At 47.2% G+C, this 15,539-nt stretch overlaps 1 protein-coding gene across 9 annotated transcripts in view; it reads left to right on the top strand.

The window, feature by feature from the left end:
• caskin1 (CASK interacting protein 1) overlaps positions 1–15,539 on the top strand; it is a 383,904-nt gene that overhangs the window by 310,560 nt on the left and 57,805 nt on the right. For 7 of the 9 annotated variants that reach the window (XM_078418134.1, XM_078418130.1, XM_078418133.1 and 4 more), the window contains 2 exons: positions 5,616–5,714; positions 15,218–15,330. In XM_078418134.1, the coding sequence (XP_078274260.1) occupies positions 5,616–5,714; positions 15,218–15,330 (212 nt within the window). The remainder of the gene's footprint in view (positions 1–5,615; positions 5,715–15,217; positions 15,331–15,539) is intronic. The other 2 variants (XM_078418132.1, XM_078418128.1) reach the window with 1 other exon arrangement.

Here is a 15,539-nt window from a genome sequence, read left to right as displayed (position 1 = left end):
TAAATCTTTCCCCCCCCCCCCCTCACCTTAAACCTATGTCCAATCTAATGGACCTATTTCTCTGAGAGAACTCATGTGTACATGTTCAAGAGGTATGACAGCTGCCAACCCAATGTCCCTGAAGTACAATTAGTGTTGGATCATCTAACAAATGGTTACGTGATCTCCTGGTGGCTCAGCACTTCAACTCCCCCTCCCATTCCCAATCTGACCTTTCTGTCCTGGGCCTCCTCCATTGTCAAAGTGAGGCCCAGAGCAAATTGGTGGAACAGCACCTCATATTTCGCTTGGGCAGTTTACACCCCAGCGGTATGAACATTGACTTCTCCCACGTCAGGTAGCCCCTGCTTCCCCTCTCTATCCCCTCCCCCTTCCCAGTTCTCCTACTAGTCTTCCTGTCTCCGACTACATCCTATCTTTGTCCCACCCCCTCCCCTGACATCAGTCTGAAGAAGGGTATCGACCCGAAACATCACCCATTCCTTCTCTCCTGAGATGCTACCCGACCCACTGAGTTACTCCGGCATTTTTTGTGTTTAATTCTGCCCATACCATTTTCCTCAGGATGGAAATATCAGACCCGAGAACATAGCTTTAAGGCGAGAGGGTGAGAGGGGCAAAGTTTAAGGGAGATGTGAGGGGCAGGTTGTTTTACACGAGGGTGATGAGTGCCTGGAATGAGTTGCCGGTAGGGAGGGGGGGGGGGGTGGAGGCAGATACGATGGTGGCATTTAAGAGGCTTTTAGATAGACACAGAGGTATGCAGGGATGGAGGGATATGGATCACGTGGAGTCAGAGGAGATTGGTTTAACGGCATCGTGCTCGACAAGGACATTGTGGGCCGTGTCATCTGTTCCTGCGCTGTACTGTTCCATGTTCTAACACAGCATTAAGCAACATAAATGCCTGAGCTTCACTTCAAATCCGTCCCTTCCGACATTGTGCCATGTTGGAAAAGTGGAAGCAGTTACTTGACTGTTTTGTTGGACGGTACCTAAAACCACACAGTTTGCCATGAATTGTACAAATGGAGACCAGGTGGGAGCAGGGTTTAATTTAACTTATTGATTTATTCACAAAATGCTGGAGTAACTCAGCAGGTCAGGCAGCATCTCGGGAGAGAAGGAATGGGCGACGTTTCGGGTCGAGACCCTTCTTCAGACTGATGTCAGGGGGGCGGGACAAAGGAAGGATATAGGTGGAGACAGGAAGACAGAGGGAGATCTGGGAAGGAGGAGGGGAAGGGAGGGACAGGGGAGCTATCTAAAGTTGGAGAAGTCGACGTTCATACCACCGGGCTGCAAACTGCCCAGGCGAAATATGAGGTGCTGTTCCTCCAATTTCCAGTGGGCCTCACTATGGCACTGGAGGAGGCCCATGACAGAAAGGTCAGACTGGGAATGGGAGGGGGAGATGAAGTGCTCGGCCACCGGGAGATCAGTTTGGTTAATGCGGACCGAGCGCAGGTGTTCAGCGAAGCGATCGCCGAGCCTGCGCTTGGTTTCGCCGATGTAAATAAGTTGACATCTACAGCAGCGGATGCAATAGATGAGGTTGGAGGAGGTGCAGGTGAATCTTTGTCTCACCTGGAAAGACTGTTTGGGTCCTTGGATGGAGTTGAGGGGGGAGGTAAAGGGACAGGTGTTGCATCTCGTGCGGTTGCAGGGGAAAGTGCCCGGGGTTGGGGTGGTTTGGGTAGGAAGGGACGAGTGGACCAGGGAGTTACAGAGGGAACGGTCTCTGCGGAACGCAGAGAGGGGAGGGGATGGGAAGATATGGCCAGCGGTGGGGTCCCGTTGTAGGTGACGGAAATGTTGATGGATGATATGTTGGATCCGCTGGCTGGTGGGGTGGAAGGTGAGAACGAGGGGGATTCTGTCCTTGTTGCGAGTGGGGAGAGGGGGAGCAAGAGCGGAGCTGCGGGATGTAGAAGAGACCCTAGTGAGAGCCTCATCTATAATGGAGGAGGGGAAGCCCCGTTTCCTGAAGAATTTAATTCCTAATTTAATTTAACTTAGTTTTGGTTATTGTCATGTATACCGAGGTACCGTGAAAAGCCTTTTAGTTCCAGACAGCCGAAAAGAATATACATGATTGCAATCAAGCCATCCACAGTGTACAGATACAGGATCTAGGGAATAACATTTAGTGCTAGATAAAGGTCAGTAAAGTGCGATTAAAGATATTCCGAGGGTCTCCAGTGAGGTAGATAGTAGCTCAGGACCAATCTCTAGTTGTTGATAGGATGGTTCAGTTGCCTGATAACAGCTGGGAAGAAGCTGTCCCAGAATCTGGAGGGAACCAAGAGAAGGCTGATAAGATTGTGTGTAAGAGAGTGTAGCAGAGATTAACGTACAAATCAATAGACAATAGACAATAGACAATAGGTGCAGGAGGAGGCCATTCGGCCCTTCGAGCCAGCACCGCCATTCACTATGACTGATCATTCTCAATCAGTACCCCGTTCCTGCCTTCTCCCCATACCCCCTGACTCTGCTATCCTTAAGAGCTCTATCCAGCTCTCTCTTCAATCAACAGTAGAAACAAGGAACTGCAGATGCTGGTTTATACCCAGCTTAGACACAAAGTGCTGGAGTAACTCAGCGGGTCAGGCAGCATCTCTGGAGAAAAAGGATAGGTGACATTTTGGGACGGGACCCTTCCTCAGACTGAAAGTAGAAAGGAAGGGATTTGGGGGAAAGAACTGGAGGCGAGAAAAGACCAGGACAAATGAGGGCTGGCAACAGGTCACCTCAGGGCCGGGTGGTGCCTTGGTAGGCCAATTGTTTGTTATGGGAGGTGTGATCTCAAGAGGGATACATCGTTGCTAATTATGGAATTGGTTAAACAACTAAGGAGGGGGTAGCGGGCAAGAGGGGAGGGGAGGATTAGTAGATGTTACCTCAAATTAGAGAATTCAAAGTGCATACCACTGGGTTGTACCACAAAATGCTGGAGTAACTCAGCAGGTCAGGCAGCATCTCTGGAGAGAAGGAATGTGTGATGTTTCGGGTCGAGACCCTTCTTCAGACTGATGTCAGGGGGGGGCGGGACAAAGAAAGGATATAGGTGGAGACAGGAAGACAGTGGAAGAATTGGGAAGGGGCGGGGAAGGGAGGGACAGGAGCTATCTAAAGTTAGAGAAGTCAATGTTCATACCGCTGGGCTGCAAGCTGCCCAAGCGAAATATGAGGTGCTGCTCCTCCAATTTGCGGTGGGCCTCACTATGACACTGGAGGAGGCCCATGACAGAAAGGTCAGACTGGGAGTGGGAGGGGGAGTTGAAGTGCTCAGCCACCGGGAGATCAGGTTGGTTGAGGCGGACTGAGCAAAGGTGTTGAGCGAAACGATCGCCGAGCCTGCGTTTGGTCTCGCCGATGTAGAGAAGCTGACATCTGGAACAGCGGATACAATAGATGAGGTTGGAAGTGGTGCAGGAGAACCTTTGTTTCACCTGGAAGGACTGTTTGGGTCCTTGGATGGAGTCGAGGGGGGAGGTAAAGGGACAGGTGTTGCATCTCCTGCGGTTGCAGGGGAAAGTGCCTGGGGAGGGGGTGGTTTGGGTAGGAAGGGACGGGTAGACCAGGGAGTTACGGAGGGAACGGTCTCTGCGGAAAGCAGAAAGGGGAGGAGATGGGAAGATGTGGCCAGTAGTGGGATCCCGTTGGAGGTGACGGAAACGTTGGAGAATAATTTGTTGGATACGCTGGCTGATGGGGTGGAAGATGAGGACAAGGGGGATTCTGTCCTTGTTATGAATGAGAGGAGGGGGAGCAAGAGCGGAGCTGTGGGATATAGAGGAGGCCTAGTGAGAGCCTCATCTATAATGGAAGAGGGGAAGCCCCATTTCCTATAGAATGAGGACATCTCTGATGCCCTAGTGCGAAACACCTCATCCTGGGCGCAGGTTGTACGCTACCCAAGCGAAATATGAGGTGCTGCACTTGAAAACCTTAACTATGATCAGGTGATTTTGCTGGATCTGTTTTCTTTGGAATAAAGGAAGTTGATGGTTGATGTAACTGGACACTCAGCAGGTCAGGCAGCATCTCTGGAGAGAAGGAATGTGTGATGTTTCAGGTCGATGCCGAGGCAGAGGTTCACCTGCACCTCTTCCAACCTCATCTATTGTATCCGCTGTTCCAGGTGTCAACTTCTCTACATCGGCGAGACCAAACGCAGGCTTGGCGATCGTTTCGCTCAACACCTTCTTTGTAGAAGGACCTATTCCATTAGCAGATAGATCAATGATGGGAGCAAAGATTTAAATGACTTGGTAGAAATATTCAAGAGGAAACAAGAGTTTTATTGTCATATGTCCCGAAACAGAACAATGAAATTCTCACTTGCTGCAGCACAACAGATATGTAAACGTATTACTCTGTAAAACCCATAATAAACACAAATAAAAAACAAAGTTCACTATATATTAAAAAACAGACAAATAAATAGATAATAGTACTGCAAAGTCAAAAATAATGTCCCCAAGTCTATGTAGTTTGGAGCCTATTTGGAGGTTGTAGTGTTTAGTAACTTGATGGCTGTGGGGAAGAACTGCTCCTGAACCTGGACGTTACAGTTTTCAGGCTCCGATACCTTTTTCCCGATGGCAGAAGTGAAATGAGAGCATGGCCAGGGTAGTGTGGGTCTCTGATGATGCTGGCTGCCTTTTTGAGGCAGCGACTCCTGTAGATCCCTTCGGTGCTGGGGAGGTCAGAACCCGTGATGGACTGGGCAATGTTCACCACTCTGGGCAGTCTTCTTCAATCCTGGGCGTCCAATTTGTCGAACCAGGCCATGAATCAACCAGTCAACATGCTCTCCACTGTACACCGGTAGAAGTTCAAGAGAGCACTCGTTGACATACTGAATCTCCTCATCCAGAAGTGATGCGGGATGTGAAACTCACTGCTTGAAAGTGCTGTGAATGCATGCACTGCTCGTGCATTGAACAAGACCTTGAACACCAGTTGTGCTGTAGACTGCAAGGTCACATTTGGGCAGGTGAAGAGAGAGCAGTCTGACTAGCACAGACAGAAAGATTCAGATGGCCTTTTTCAGGTGATGATGACGTTACTTTATTGTCACATGTACCTATATACCCAGGCACAGTGAAAATCGTTTTTTGTTTACAAATGCTGTAAAGTCATACTATCGATAAGCACAATCATAGATAAGCACAAAAGTGTAAAGATTGTAGTGCTATTACTATTAACGCCACCGAGACAGTACCCAAAGAATCGCCACATTTCTGGCACCAACAAAGTTTCAAGGTTCTTAAGAGCGCAGTCTTATCTTAGCCTGAATGGCCCGTTGTCCTGATGGCACCGATCCTCTCCTCTGTCCACCACCATCTTGAAAACGACCCTCTATCCAGTATCTGCTGCCGTCAGAGTCTTCCTCACTGGTTCCCGGTCTCCCGGGTTGAGCAGGAGGCAAGCCTCGGACGATGGCAGGTTGGTTCCGGGTTCCGCGGTGGGCGAGCCAGGCCTACTGTCGAGGTGTGGCCACGGCTCGCTGGGAGATTCTGCCGGCCCATGCTGCTGGCCGGGACCCCTGCGCCCAATGTCAGTGCTTCTGCGATTGACTCAACATTGGACTGGTGTTCCCACAGGTTCCCGAGGATCGGAATCAAGCCCTTCCCATCTGTCCCCAGTGCAACCAACCGCGGCAGCATCTGAGGAGATCTGGGTGCTACGGAAACCGTTTGCAGGTAGAGTCAATGACAATAACTCCCAGCACGTTTCATTCCAGCTGCAACAATGAAGTCTCACATCCTCAATGTAACTCCTGCATGTCACACGGATATGAAGGGAATCGAGGGATATACATCACATGCAGGCAGAGAAGATTAGTTCAACTTGGCATCATGTTCAGCACAGATAGTGTGGACAAAAGGGCCTGTTCCTGTGCTGTACTTTCCTAAGTTCTATGTTTGACACTGTCCCGGATGAGGTTTAGTTTAGTTTAGTTTATGGTCACATGTACCGAAGTACAGTGAAAAGCTTTTGTTGCGTGCTAACCAGTCAGCAGCAGGGCCATTTTTACAGCATTATGGGCCCCCGGGCAAAGCAGTGTACTGGGGCCCTTACCGTTACTCTCCCCCACCCCCCTTTCCCTACCAGCCCCCCCCCCCCCTGTCGTGCCGGCGAAAAACACTTACCGAAAAGCACTTAGCGATGGACTTAGGGTGCTACATTGTTGCGAAAAGCACTTACAGATCGCTGTGAGAAGCACTTAGGGATGGAAATGCAAAGCACTTAGGGAGCTAATTGTTGCGAAACAGATCGCTGTGAGAAGCACTTAGGGACCGAAAATGTTGCGAAAAAAGCACTTTTTGAACCTACATTTTTAAAGTAGTATTTATTTATTGCAAGTCACTTAACATACACAGATCAGCATGGGGCCCCTATGCTCGTGGGGCCCCGGGCAAGTGCCCATCAGGCCCATGCGTTAAGACGGCCCTGGTCAGCAGTAAGACTATACATGATTACAATCGAGCCGTCCACAGTGTACGGATACACGATAAACAGAATAACGTTTAGTGCAAGATAAAGTTCAATTAAAGAGAGTCCAACGGTCTCTAACAAGGTAGATTGCAGCTCAGGATCACTCTCTAGTTGTTGGTCGGATGGTTCACTTTCTTGATAACAGCTGGGAAGAAACTGTCCCTGAATCTGGAGGTGTGCGTTTTCACACTTCTGTACCTCTTGTCTGATGGGAGAGGGGGGGAAGAGGGAATGGCCGGGGTGAGACTCATCCTTGATTAAGCTGGTGGCCTTGCTGAGGCAGCGTGAGGTGTCAATGGAAGGTAGATTGGTTTGTGTGATGGTCTGGGCTGCATCCAGAGTTCTCTTCCATTTCTTGGATGGAGCTGTTCCAGAACCATGCTGTGATGCATCCCAATGAAATGCTTTCTTTGGAGCATCTGTCGAAGTTGGTGAGATGTCCTTGATGTTTGGTCAAAAACATCAAATGTTATCATCTTTAGAGGGGCTCTTTACTCAGACGACGCCTGTATATGTACACAGAAGTACATCATATGATTAACTATTATAGCGCGTGTGGTTTTATTCCTACTGGCCAGCCAACATCTTCTCAACTCAAGGGTCATGAGTCAAGAAGCAAGAGTCAAGAGTCTTCATTGTCAAATGTACCGAAATGGAACAATGACATTCTTACTTGTTGCATTAAAAGGGGTCTGTAAACACAATACTCGATAGATAACATAGTAAAACAACCCAAAAAAAAAAGTTAATTAAACAAAGGAAACATTAGTCCAACACAAAACAAAAGTCCAAAGTCGCAAGTGCAACTAAGACAGCTCGTAGTTCGAAGTTTGTTAGGGTTTGTAATGTTCAAGAGCCTGATGGTTGTTGGAAAGATGTTCCTGAATCCGGAGGCCATGGTTTTTAGACTCTCATACCTTCTTCTCGATGGCAGGAGTGAAATGAGAGTAAGGCCACGGTGGGTGTGGGCCCTTGATGATGCTGACTGTCTGTTTGAGGCAGTGTCTGCTATAAATCCTTTCCATGGTGGGGAGGTCGGTACTCACACAACATTAGGGCGGCACAGTGGCGCAGCGGTAGAGTTGCTGCCTTACAGTGCTAGGGACCCGGGTACGATCCTGACCTGGGGTATTGTCTATACGGAGTTTGTACGTTCGCCCCATGACTGTGTGAGGCTTCTCCAACTACTGCAGTTTCCTCACGCACACCAAAGACGTACAGGTTTATAGGTTAATTGGCTTCGGTAAAATTGTAAATTGTCTCTAACGTGTAGGATAGAACTAGCGTGCGGGTGATCGCTGGCTGGCGTGGACTCAGTGGGCCGAAGGGCGTGTTTCTATGCTGTATCTCTAAGGTCTAAAATTCTAAATCTGTGTGCCGGATTTTCAGCTGTCCGTTTCTGAGACCTTGCTGGCACAACTGCCGGTTGTATTCCCCATGTCTCAATAGTGCCTGCAATTCAAGAAACACACTTCATCAGCTGTGAAGGGTATCCTCAAAGATCGAAAGATGCAATAGAAATGCAAGTCTTTAGAATGTAGATCATTGCAGCAGAGGAACAGGCCCTTTGGCCCATCATGTCTGCCCTAGTGAGACCACACCTGGAGTACTGTGTGCAGGTTTGGTCTCCAAATTTGAGGAAGGATATTCTTGCTATTGAGGGCGTGCAGCGTAGGTTTACCAGGTTAATTCCCGGAATGGCGGGACTGTCATATGTTGAAAGACTGGAGCGATTAGGTTTGTATACACTGGAATTTAGAAGGATGAGAGGGGATCTTATCGAAACGTATAAGATTATTAAGGGGTTGGACATGTTAGAGGCAGGAAACATGTACCCAATGTTGGGGGAGTCCAGAACCAGGGGCCACAGTTTAAGAATAAGGGGTAGGCCATTTAGAACAGAGATGAGGAAAAACGTTTTTAGTCAGAGAGTTGTGAATCTGTGGAATTCTCTGCCTCAGAGGGCAGTGGAGGCCAATTCTCTGATTACATTCAAGAGAGAGCTAGATAGAGCTCTTAAGGATAGCGGAGTCAGGGGGTATGGGGAGAAAGCAGGAACGGGGTACTGATTGAGAATGATCAGCCATGATCACATTGAATGGCGGTGCTGGCTCGAAGGGCCGAATGGCCTACTCCTGCACCTATTGTCTATTGTCTATTGTCTAACCGTAATGCCAATCAAAACTAACTACATTGGCTTCCATCTGGTCCGAAACCCACTGTTCCATATCTGTCCATGCGTCGTGACGAAATGCCTTTTAAAAATTATGATTGTACCTGCTTCTACCACCTCCCCAATCAGCACATTGCCACCTGCTGGCCTTTTCCCCAACAGTTACCTAATTGTCCGTTTACCAGGGGCAGCCTTCATTTTCCAGCATCTGCAGTTTCTTGTAAGACGCGTAGTTTAGTTTAGAGTTACAGTACGGAAACGGCCCCTTTAGGCCACCGTGTCCATAATGACCATCGATCACCAGTTCACACTAATTCTATGTTATTCCACTTTCTCCCTGCACACAAAATGCAGCACAGTGGAATGGCAGTAGAGTTGCTGCCATACAGTGCCAGAGACCCGAGTTCGAACCTGACCACAGGTGCTGTTTGTACATTCTCCCTGTGACCACATTGGTTTTCTCCGGTTTCCTCCCACATTCCAAAGACGTGTGACTTTGTAGGTTAATTCGCTTCTGTAAATTGTCCCTCGGGTGTAGGATAGAACTAGTGTATGGGGTAATTGTTGGGTTGGCGCGGACTCGGTGGGCTGAAGGGCCTGTTTCCACACTGTATCTCTAAACGAAACAAAACTAAATACAAGGGGCAATTTACAGAGGCCATTTAACCTAACTTTTGGGACATGGGAGGAAACCGACGCACCCGGAGGAAACCCACGCAGTCACAGAAGGAACTTGCAAACTCCACACAGACAGCAGCTGGGATCAGGATCGAACCCGGGGTCTCTCGGGTTGTGAGGCAGCAGCTCTACGAGCTGCACAATGCTGCCTGACCTGCTGAATTTTCCTTGCACCTGCGTTTTGCTCACGATTCCAGCATCTACATTTTCTTGAGTCTCTATCTAATTTATCAAAATCTTTTTCCTAAAAGGCATTAGTTGCATTATTGGCCCCTCATGACCTCTGATACTACAGTCTGGTGACAGGTAAGGTTCAGGTGCTGCTAAATTCCTTGATTGGAATTTGCACTGGAGCCTTGGAGTTGGTGTGAACTGTTCTGGTTTTAGTTTAGAATTTTAGCAAGGAAACAGGCCCTTCAGCCCATCAAGTCCATGCTAACTATCAATCACCCATTCACACTAGTTCTATGGGATCCCGTTTTCTCTTCCACTCCCTACACACTAGGAGCAATTTACAAAGGCCAATTCACCCACAAACCCACACCTCTTTGGGATGTAGGAGGAAACCTGAGCACCCGGAAGAAACCCATGCCGTCATAGGGAGAACGTGCAAACTCCACACACACACACACACACACACACACACACACACACACACACACACACAGCATCCGAGGTCAGGATTAAACCTGGGTCTCTGGCATTGTGAGGCAGCAACTCTACTCTGCCAATGTGCAGCCCCTCTGTTTCTGTTCAATTTGGTATCTGACTAGTTTACAGCTAGCTGATCTCTTAAATTAAATCCGTCAACTAAGCCCAACATGGATAATTATTGAACAAAATGCCTGATATTACATTCTCAGATAGACATGACTAAAATCAATTTCCTAAAGTTTACCTTGATATATTGATATCGGTATTAAACATTGCCCACATGGTAATATCAAATGTAACGTTGTTATGACACCAGATCCAGTGAAAATCTTCCTGAAATTCAGAATTGATTTTTAAAGTTCTTCCAAAACTATGTATTTGGAAAGAGATGAGCTGAAATATATTGGGATGGCACAATGGCCTAATGGTAGAGCTGCTGCCTTACAGCGCCAGAGACCTGGATTCGACCTTGACTGTGCAGAGTTTGCACCAAAGGTAATAGAGCAGAGCAAGATAGACCACTTGACCCTAAAAATCGTAGTATGTCGGCGGCATTTTAGTTGGCAGAAACGTGCAGAAACATTTTAAAATGCTGAAAAACACTGATTACACGGCGAGAGGCATAGTGAACAGCGGGTTTTGCTTACTAAAATGGCGGACGTTACGCTTCTTTGCATACTACACTTCAGTATAGGCGATTTTGATGGAGTGGTTCATCTTGCTCCTCTAGTATCTTTGGTTTGTACATTCTCCCTGTGACGGCATGGGTTTTCTCCGGGTGCTCCAGTTTCCTCCCACATTCCAAAGACGTGTGGGTTTGTAGGTTAAACGGCGTCTGTAAATTGCCCCTAGTGTGTAGGATGTGAAAGAATGATAACATAGAACTAGAGTATGGGTGATCAATGGTCGGTATGGACTCTGTGGGCTGAAGTGCCTGTTTCCAAGCTGCATCCCTAAACTAAACTTTATTTATGGTTTATAGTCCATGGTACAAAACCAATGAGTTTACTTAGAGAACAGACATTGCTTACAGAATCTACAGCAACTTCTCCCAATAAATGAATGTTTTTATTTTTCAAAAAAATGCAGTAGGTGAAATGCAGTAGTTATAATAGTTATGTATAAATTGCATGCATAAAATCAATCTCACCACTCACCAGGTTTGACTAACAAGGGGTTTGTCTCGTCTTGAAACATAGAACACAGAAAAATACAGCTTGTCTCTGTGTGTTTACACTGCTTGTTAATTCTTTACAGAAAGCCATTCAGTTTTAACTGTTGAGTTGAGGCTAATAGACTGAAGGTTTATCATCTCATTCTAAGGGGATTTGGAAGCAGATTCACACTACAGCGGTCTGATTTGCCCCATTCCTCTTTACACTTTAGAGATGCCGCACAGAAACAAGCCCTTCAGCTCACCGAGTCCGTGCCAACCAACGATCCTACACATGTGTACACTAACCTACACATACTAGGGATAATTTTACAACTTACCGAAGTCAATTAACCTACAAACCTGCACCTCTTTGGAGTGTGGAAGGAAACCAGAGCACCCGGAGAAAACCCACATGGTCACAGGGAGAACGTACAGACAGCACCCATAGCAGTTGTAGTAGCTGTAGTTCTGTTATACGTTAGAACAGAAACAGGTCCAGTCTTTGGGAATAGATCACTGAAGCCCATGGCTGTATCTTCAGGACAGTAAGGCCAAATTCAGTTGTACAAATGTGGACACTCTCTGTTAACATTGCCAATTCTTTTGGATGCATTCTTGGAGAGATCTTCACAAGACTTGCCTGTTTCCCACTGCCCCACACACCACACCCCACCCCACCCCACCACACCACAACAACACTGGGCACCTGATAGATCCATCTACATGTTGTTCCACGATCCTGTGCCAATTAAAACATGATCCGCCCCCTAGTTCCCCAATTGGATAAATCTTGGCTGCTAAATCAAACAGATTTTTTCACCATCTGTCCAATATTTTTATAACCACTAAACAAAACGTGTTCAAGAACTAGTTCCATTTCATTGGCACCTTTAACATAACAAGGCACTTTGTGGAGGAAAATCAGAAAAAGCAAATTGAAGCCAGGCCATAAAAATGAGATACCAGGACAGGTGACCAACAACTTGGCAAGCAATACGTTCTAAGGTTCTGCCTGAAAGAGAAGAACAGAGGTGGCAAGGTTTAGGGAATTGCAAGACTGAGGGCCATGGCAGGCGCCCTGTGACCAGGGTGGCACAGTGGCACAGCGATAGAGTTGCTGCCTTATGGCGCCGCAGACCCAGGTTCGATCCTGACTACAGGTGCTCTTTGTACAGAGTTTATACGTTCTCCCCGTGACCGCATGGGTTTTCTCCAGGTGCTCTGGTTTCCTCCCACACTCCAAAGACGTGCAGGAGGTTTATAGGTTAATTGGCTTCTGCAAATTATAAATTGTCCCTCATGTGTGTAGGATAGTGCTAGTGTAAGCATGGGCTTGGTGGGCTAAAGGGCCCGTTTCTGCACTGTATCTCTAAAGTCTAAAATAAAGTCTAAGTGGCGGATTGATTAAACTCAGGAATGATCAAGAGGCCAGAATTGACAGAAAGCAGATATCATAGAGGGGTGTACAGGACTGGAGGACATTCAAGATGCTGGATGGTTTGGAAACTCAGGATGAGAATTTACAAATACTCTATTTACAGATATAGAAAGTATCATGACTAGTTACATCATGGCAATTCCAATGCACTGGGACACAAGAGACAGCAGAAAGTGGTGGACACAGTCCAACCCATCACGGGCACAGCTTTCCCCTCCATTGAAAGCATCCACATTAGGGGCTACTTCAAGAATATGGCTTCTATCATCAAAGATCGCCACTGTGCCCTCTTCTTACTGCTGCCACCAGGCAGGAGGTACAGAAGCATGAAGTCCCACAGCATCAAGTTCGGGAACAGTTGATTTCCTACAAACTTGTTCTCCAGAGATGCTGCCTGACCCACTGAGTCACTCCAGCACTCTAGTGTCTTTTTTTTTGTTGTAAAACCAGCATCTGCAGTTCCTTGCTTCTACCATCCTGGAGGATTGGATTTTACATGTCCTAGGTGAAAGAAGGGTTCAGCACAGTCCTCTGGACCTGCTGAACATTCATCTCAAATCCTTTGGATTAAAAGTATCTGCAGATGTCTCTCTCAAAATAGAATTCAGTACCATGACAGTCCAGCTCCTTGTTGCTCAACTTTACTAGTGATGAATTGACTTACATACTTGACTTCATGTCCCTATGAATGGGGGGGGGGTCACTATAAGGCCCACCATGCAAGGTTGAGAGGTCTCCCCCACTCAATGGCATCTGTGAGCCAAAAACTCCAATAGTCTGATGGTCATTTTTTAATGAGACTGGAGCTTCATTATTTACAGATTTATTTTTCTTTTCACTGAATTTACATTTCCAAATTACTTGGATTCGGATTGGACGAGGGCAGATTAAATCATGGATTTTATATCAGTCACCTCTCACTGTATCTTATGATTCAATCTGCTGTTCCCTCTTCCATGTCTCAATGGATCCTTCCTTGTTTTTCTGTTTGTTTAGTTTTGTTTATTGTTACGTGAACCGGGGCACAGTGATAAGCATTTGTTGCTTGTGGCTGTACATCAAGGATGTCTTGAACGAGTAATGGGAAAATTAGTTCTGCCTTTTGAGCTAGGATTGCCTTGGATATTTGGTACAGAAACAGGCCATTCTTCCCTGCTGGTCCATGTTGGCATTTATGCTCCACTTGAGCCAAGGTACAGTGAAAAGCTTTGTTTGCATGCTATACAATCAAATCAGATAATACTATGCATAAATATAATCAAGCCAAACTTAAGTACTGTAGGTGGAGCAAAGGGAAAGATACAGAGTGCAGAATATAGTTCTCAGCATTGTAGAGTGTAGAGTTCCATGGACAAAGTCCAATGCCCACAATGGGCTAGATGTGAATCGAACAGTACCCTAGCTTATAGAAGGACCGTTCAGAAGTCTGACAATAGAGGGGAAGAAGGGTTTTTTGAGTCTCGTAGTGCGTACTTTCAACCTCCTGTATCTTCTCTCTGATGGGAGTGGGGAGAAGAAGGAATGGCCGAGTATAGGAAGGCCTTTGATTATGTGTGGAAAGGAACTGCCGATGCTGGTATATACTGAAGATAGACACAAAGTGCTGGAGTGACTCAGCAAGTCAGGCAGCATTTCTGGAGAAAAATGATAGGTGACGTTTCAGGCCGGGACCCTTCTTCAGACTAAAAGTGGAGTTATTTCAGTCCGACGAAGGATCCCGACCTGAAACGTCACCCATCCATTTTCTCCAAGGTCTTTGATTATGTTGGCTGCTTTCCAAAGCTGCATGAAGCATAGATGGAGTCGACAGTGGGGAGTCTGCTCTGTGTGATGGACTGGGCTACGTCCACAACCTTCTGCAATCACTTGTGGTTCAGTTTAATTTAGAGATACAGCGCAGAAACAAGCTCTTCAGCCCACTGAGTCCGTGCCGACCAGCGATCCCTGTACACTAACACTGTCCTACACCCCAGGGACAATTTACATATTTTACCAAAGACAATTAACTGCAAACCTGTATGTCATTGGAGTATGGGAGGAAACCAGAGCACTCAGAGAAAAAAACACGCATTCAGAGGGAGAACATTCAATCGTACAAACTCCCTACAGACAGCACCTGTAGTCAGAATCGAATCTGGCTCTGTAAGGCAGCAACTCTGTAAGCAACTCTACCGCTGTGCCACTCTGGTTCCGAGGTGAGAAAAGTCTTTGATGAGTGTAAGAAAATAACTGCAGATGCTGGTACAAATCGAAGGTATTTATTCACAAAATGCTGGAGTAACTCAGCAGGTCAGGCAGCATCTCAGGAGAGAAGGAATGGGTGACATTTCGGGTCACCCATTCCTTCCCTCCTGAGATGCTGCCTGACCTGCTGAGTTACTCCAGCATTTTGTGAATAAAGTCTTTGATGATGTCAGCTGCTTTCCAAAGCCACATGAAGTATAGTTGGAGTTGATGGTGGGGAAATCCGGTCTGTGTCTGCAGAGGTTTGGAAGAGTCTCTGGAGATACGCTGAACTTCCTCAGTCTATGTTTGGCCAATGTTACCGATGGAGTGCATTCTCTGCTTTTGGCGCTCAGCTTGACGACTGCACTGGTTCTGTTTGCAGGTGGCGACCGCAGCAATGCAGGCAGCACAGGAAGTGTGGCCAGTGTTCGGAGTTCTGGGAGCGGCCAAAGTGCAGGCACCAGCGCCGCAGCCTCGGGACCTGACGGGAATAAGGTACCGCGCGAAATGCACCGACACAGTTGCCATGGCAGGCAAACCATGGCAGGGCCTGGAGGGTCAGACTGTGCAGGGCAGTATTGCAATGTCGTTTTCTGATGCCTTTCTCTCAGAATGTAATGCATGGGTCGGATAGCCAGACTCCACACCAGGTGGCCACTCAAGTCCTTGCAGGAGCCTTAAGAATAAGGAGGGCAGAAAAGCCT

This window comes from Rhinoraja longicauda, chromosome 21, assembly GCF_053455715.1.
Source record: "Rhinoraja longicauda isolate Sanriku21f chromosome 21, sRhiLon1.1, whole genome shotgun sequence".
In the NCBI taxonomy this organism is placed as follows: domain Eukaryota; kingdom Metazoa; phylum Chordata; class Chondrichthyes; order Rajiformes; family Arhynchobatidae; genus Rhinoraja; species Rhinoraja longicauda.
Note: the sequence above shows the minus strand (reverse complement) of the source record. Positions and strands in the feature narration are given on the sequence as shown.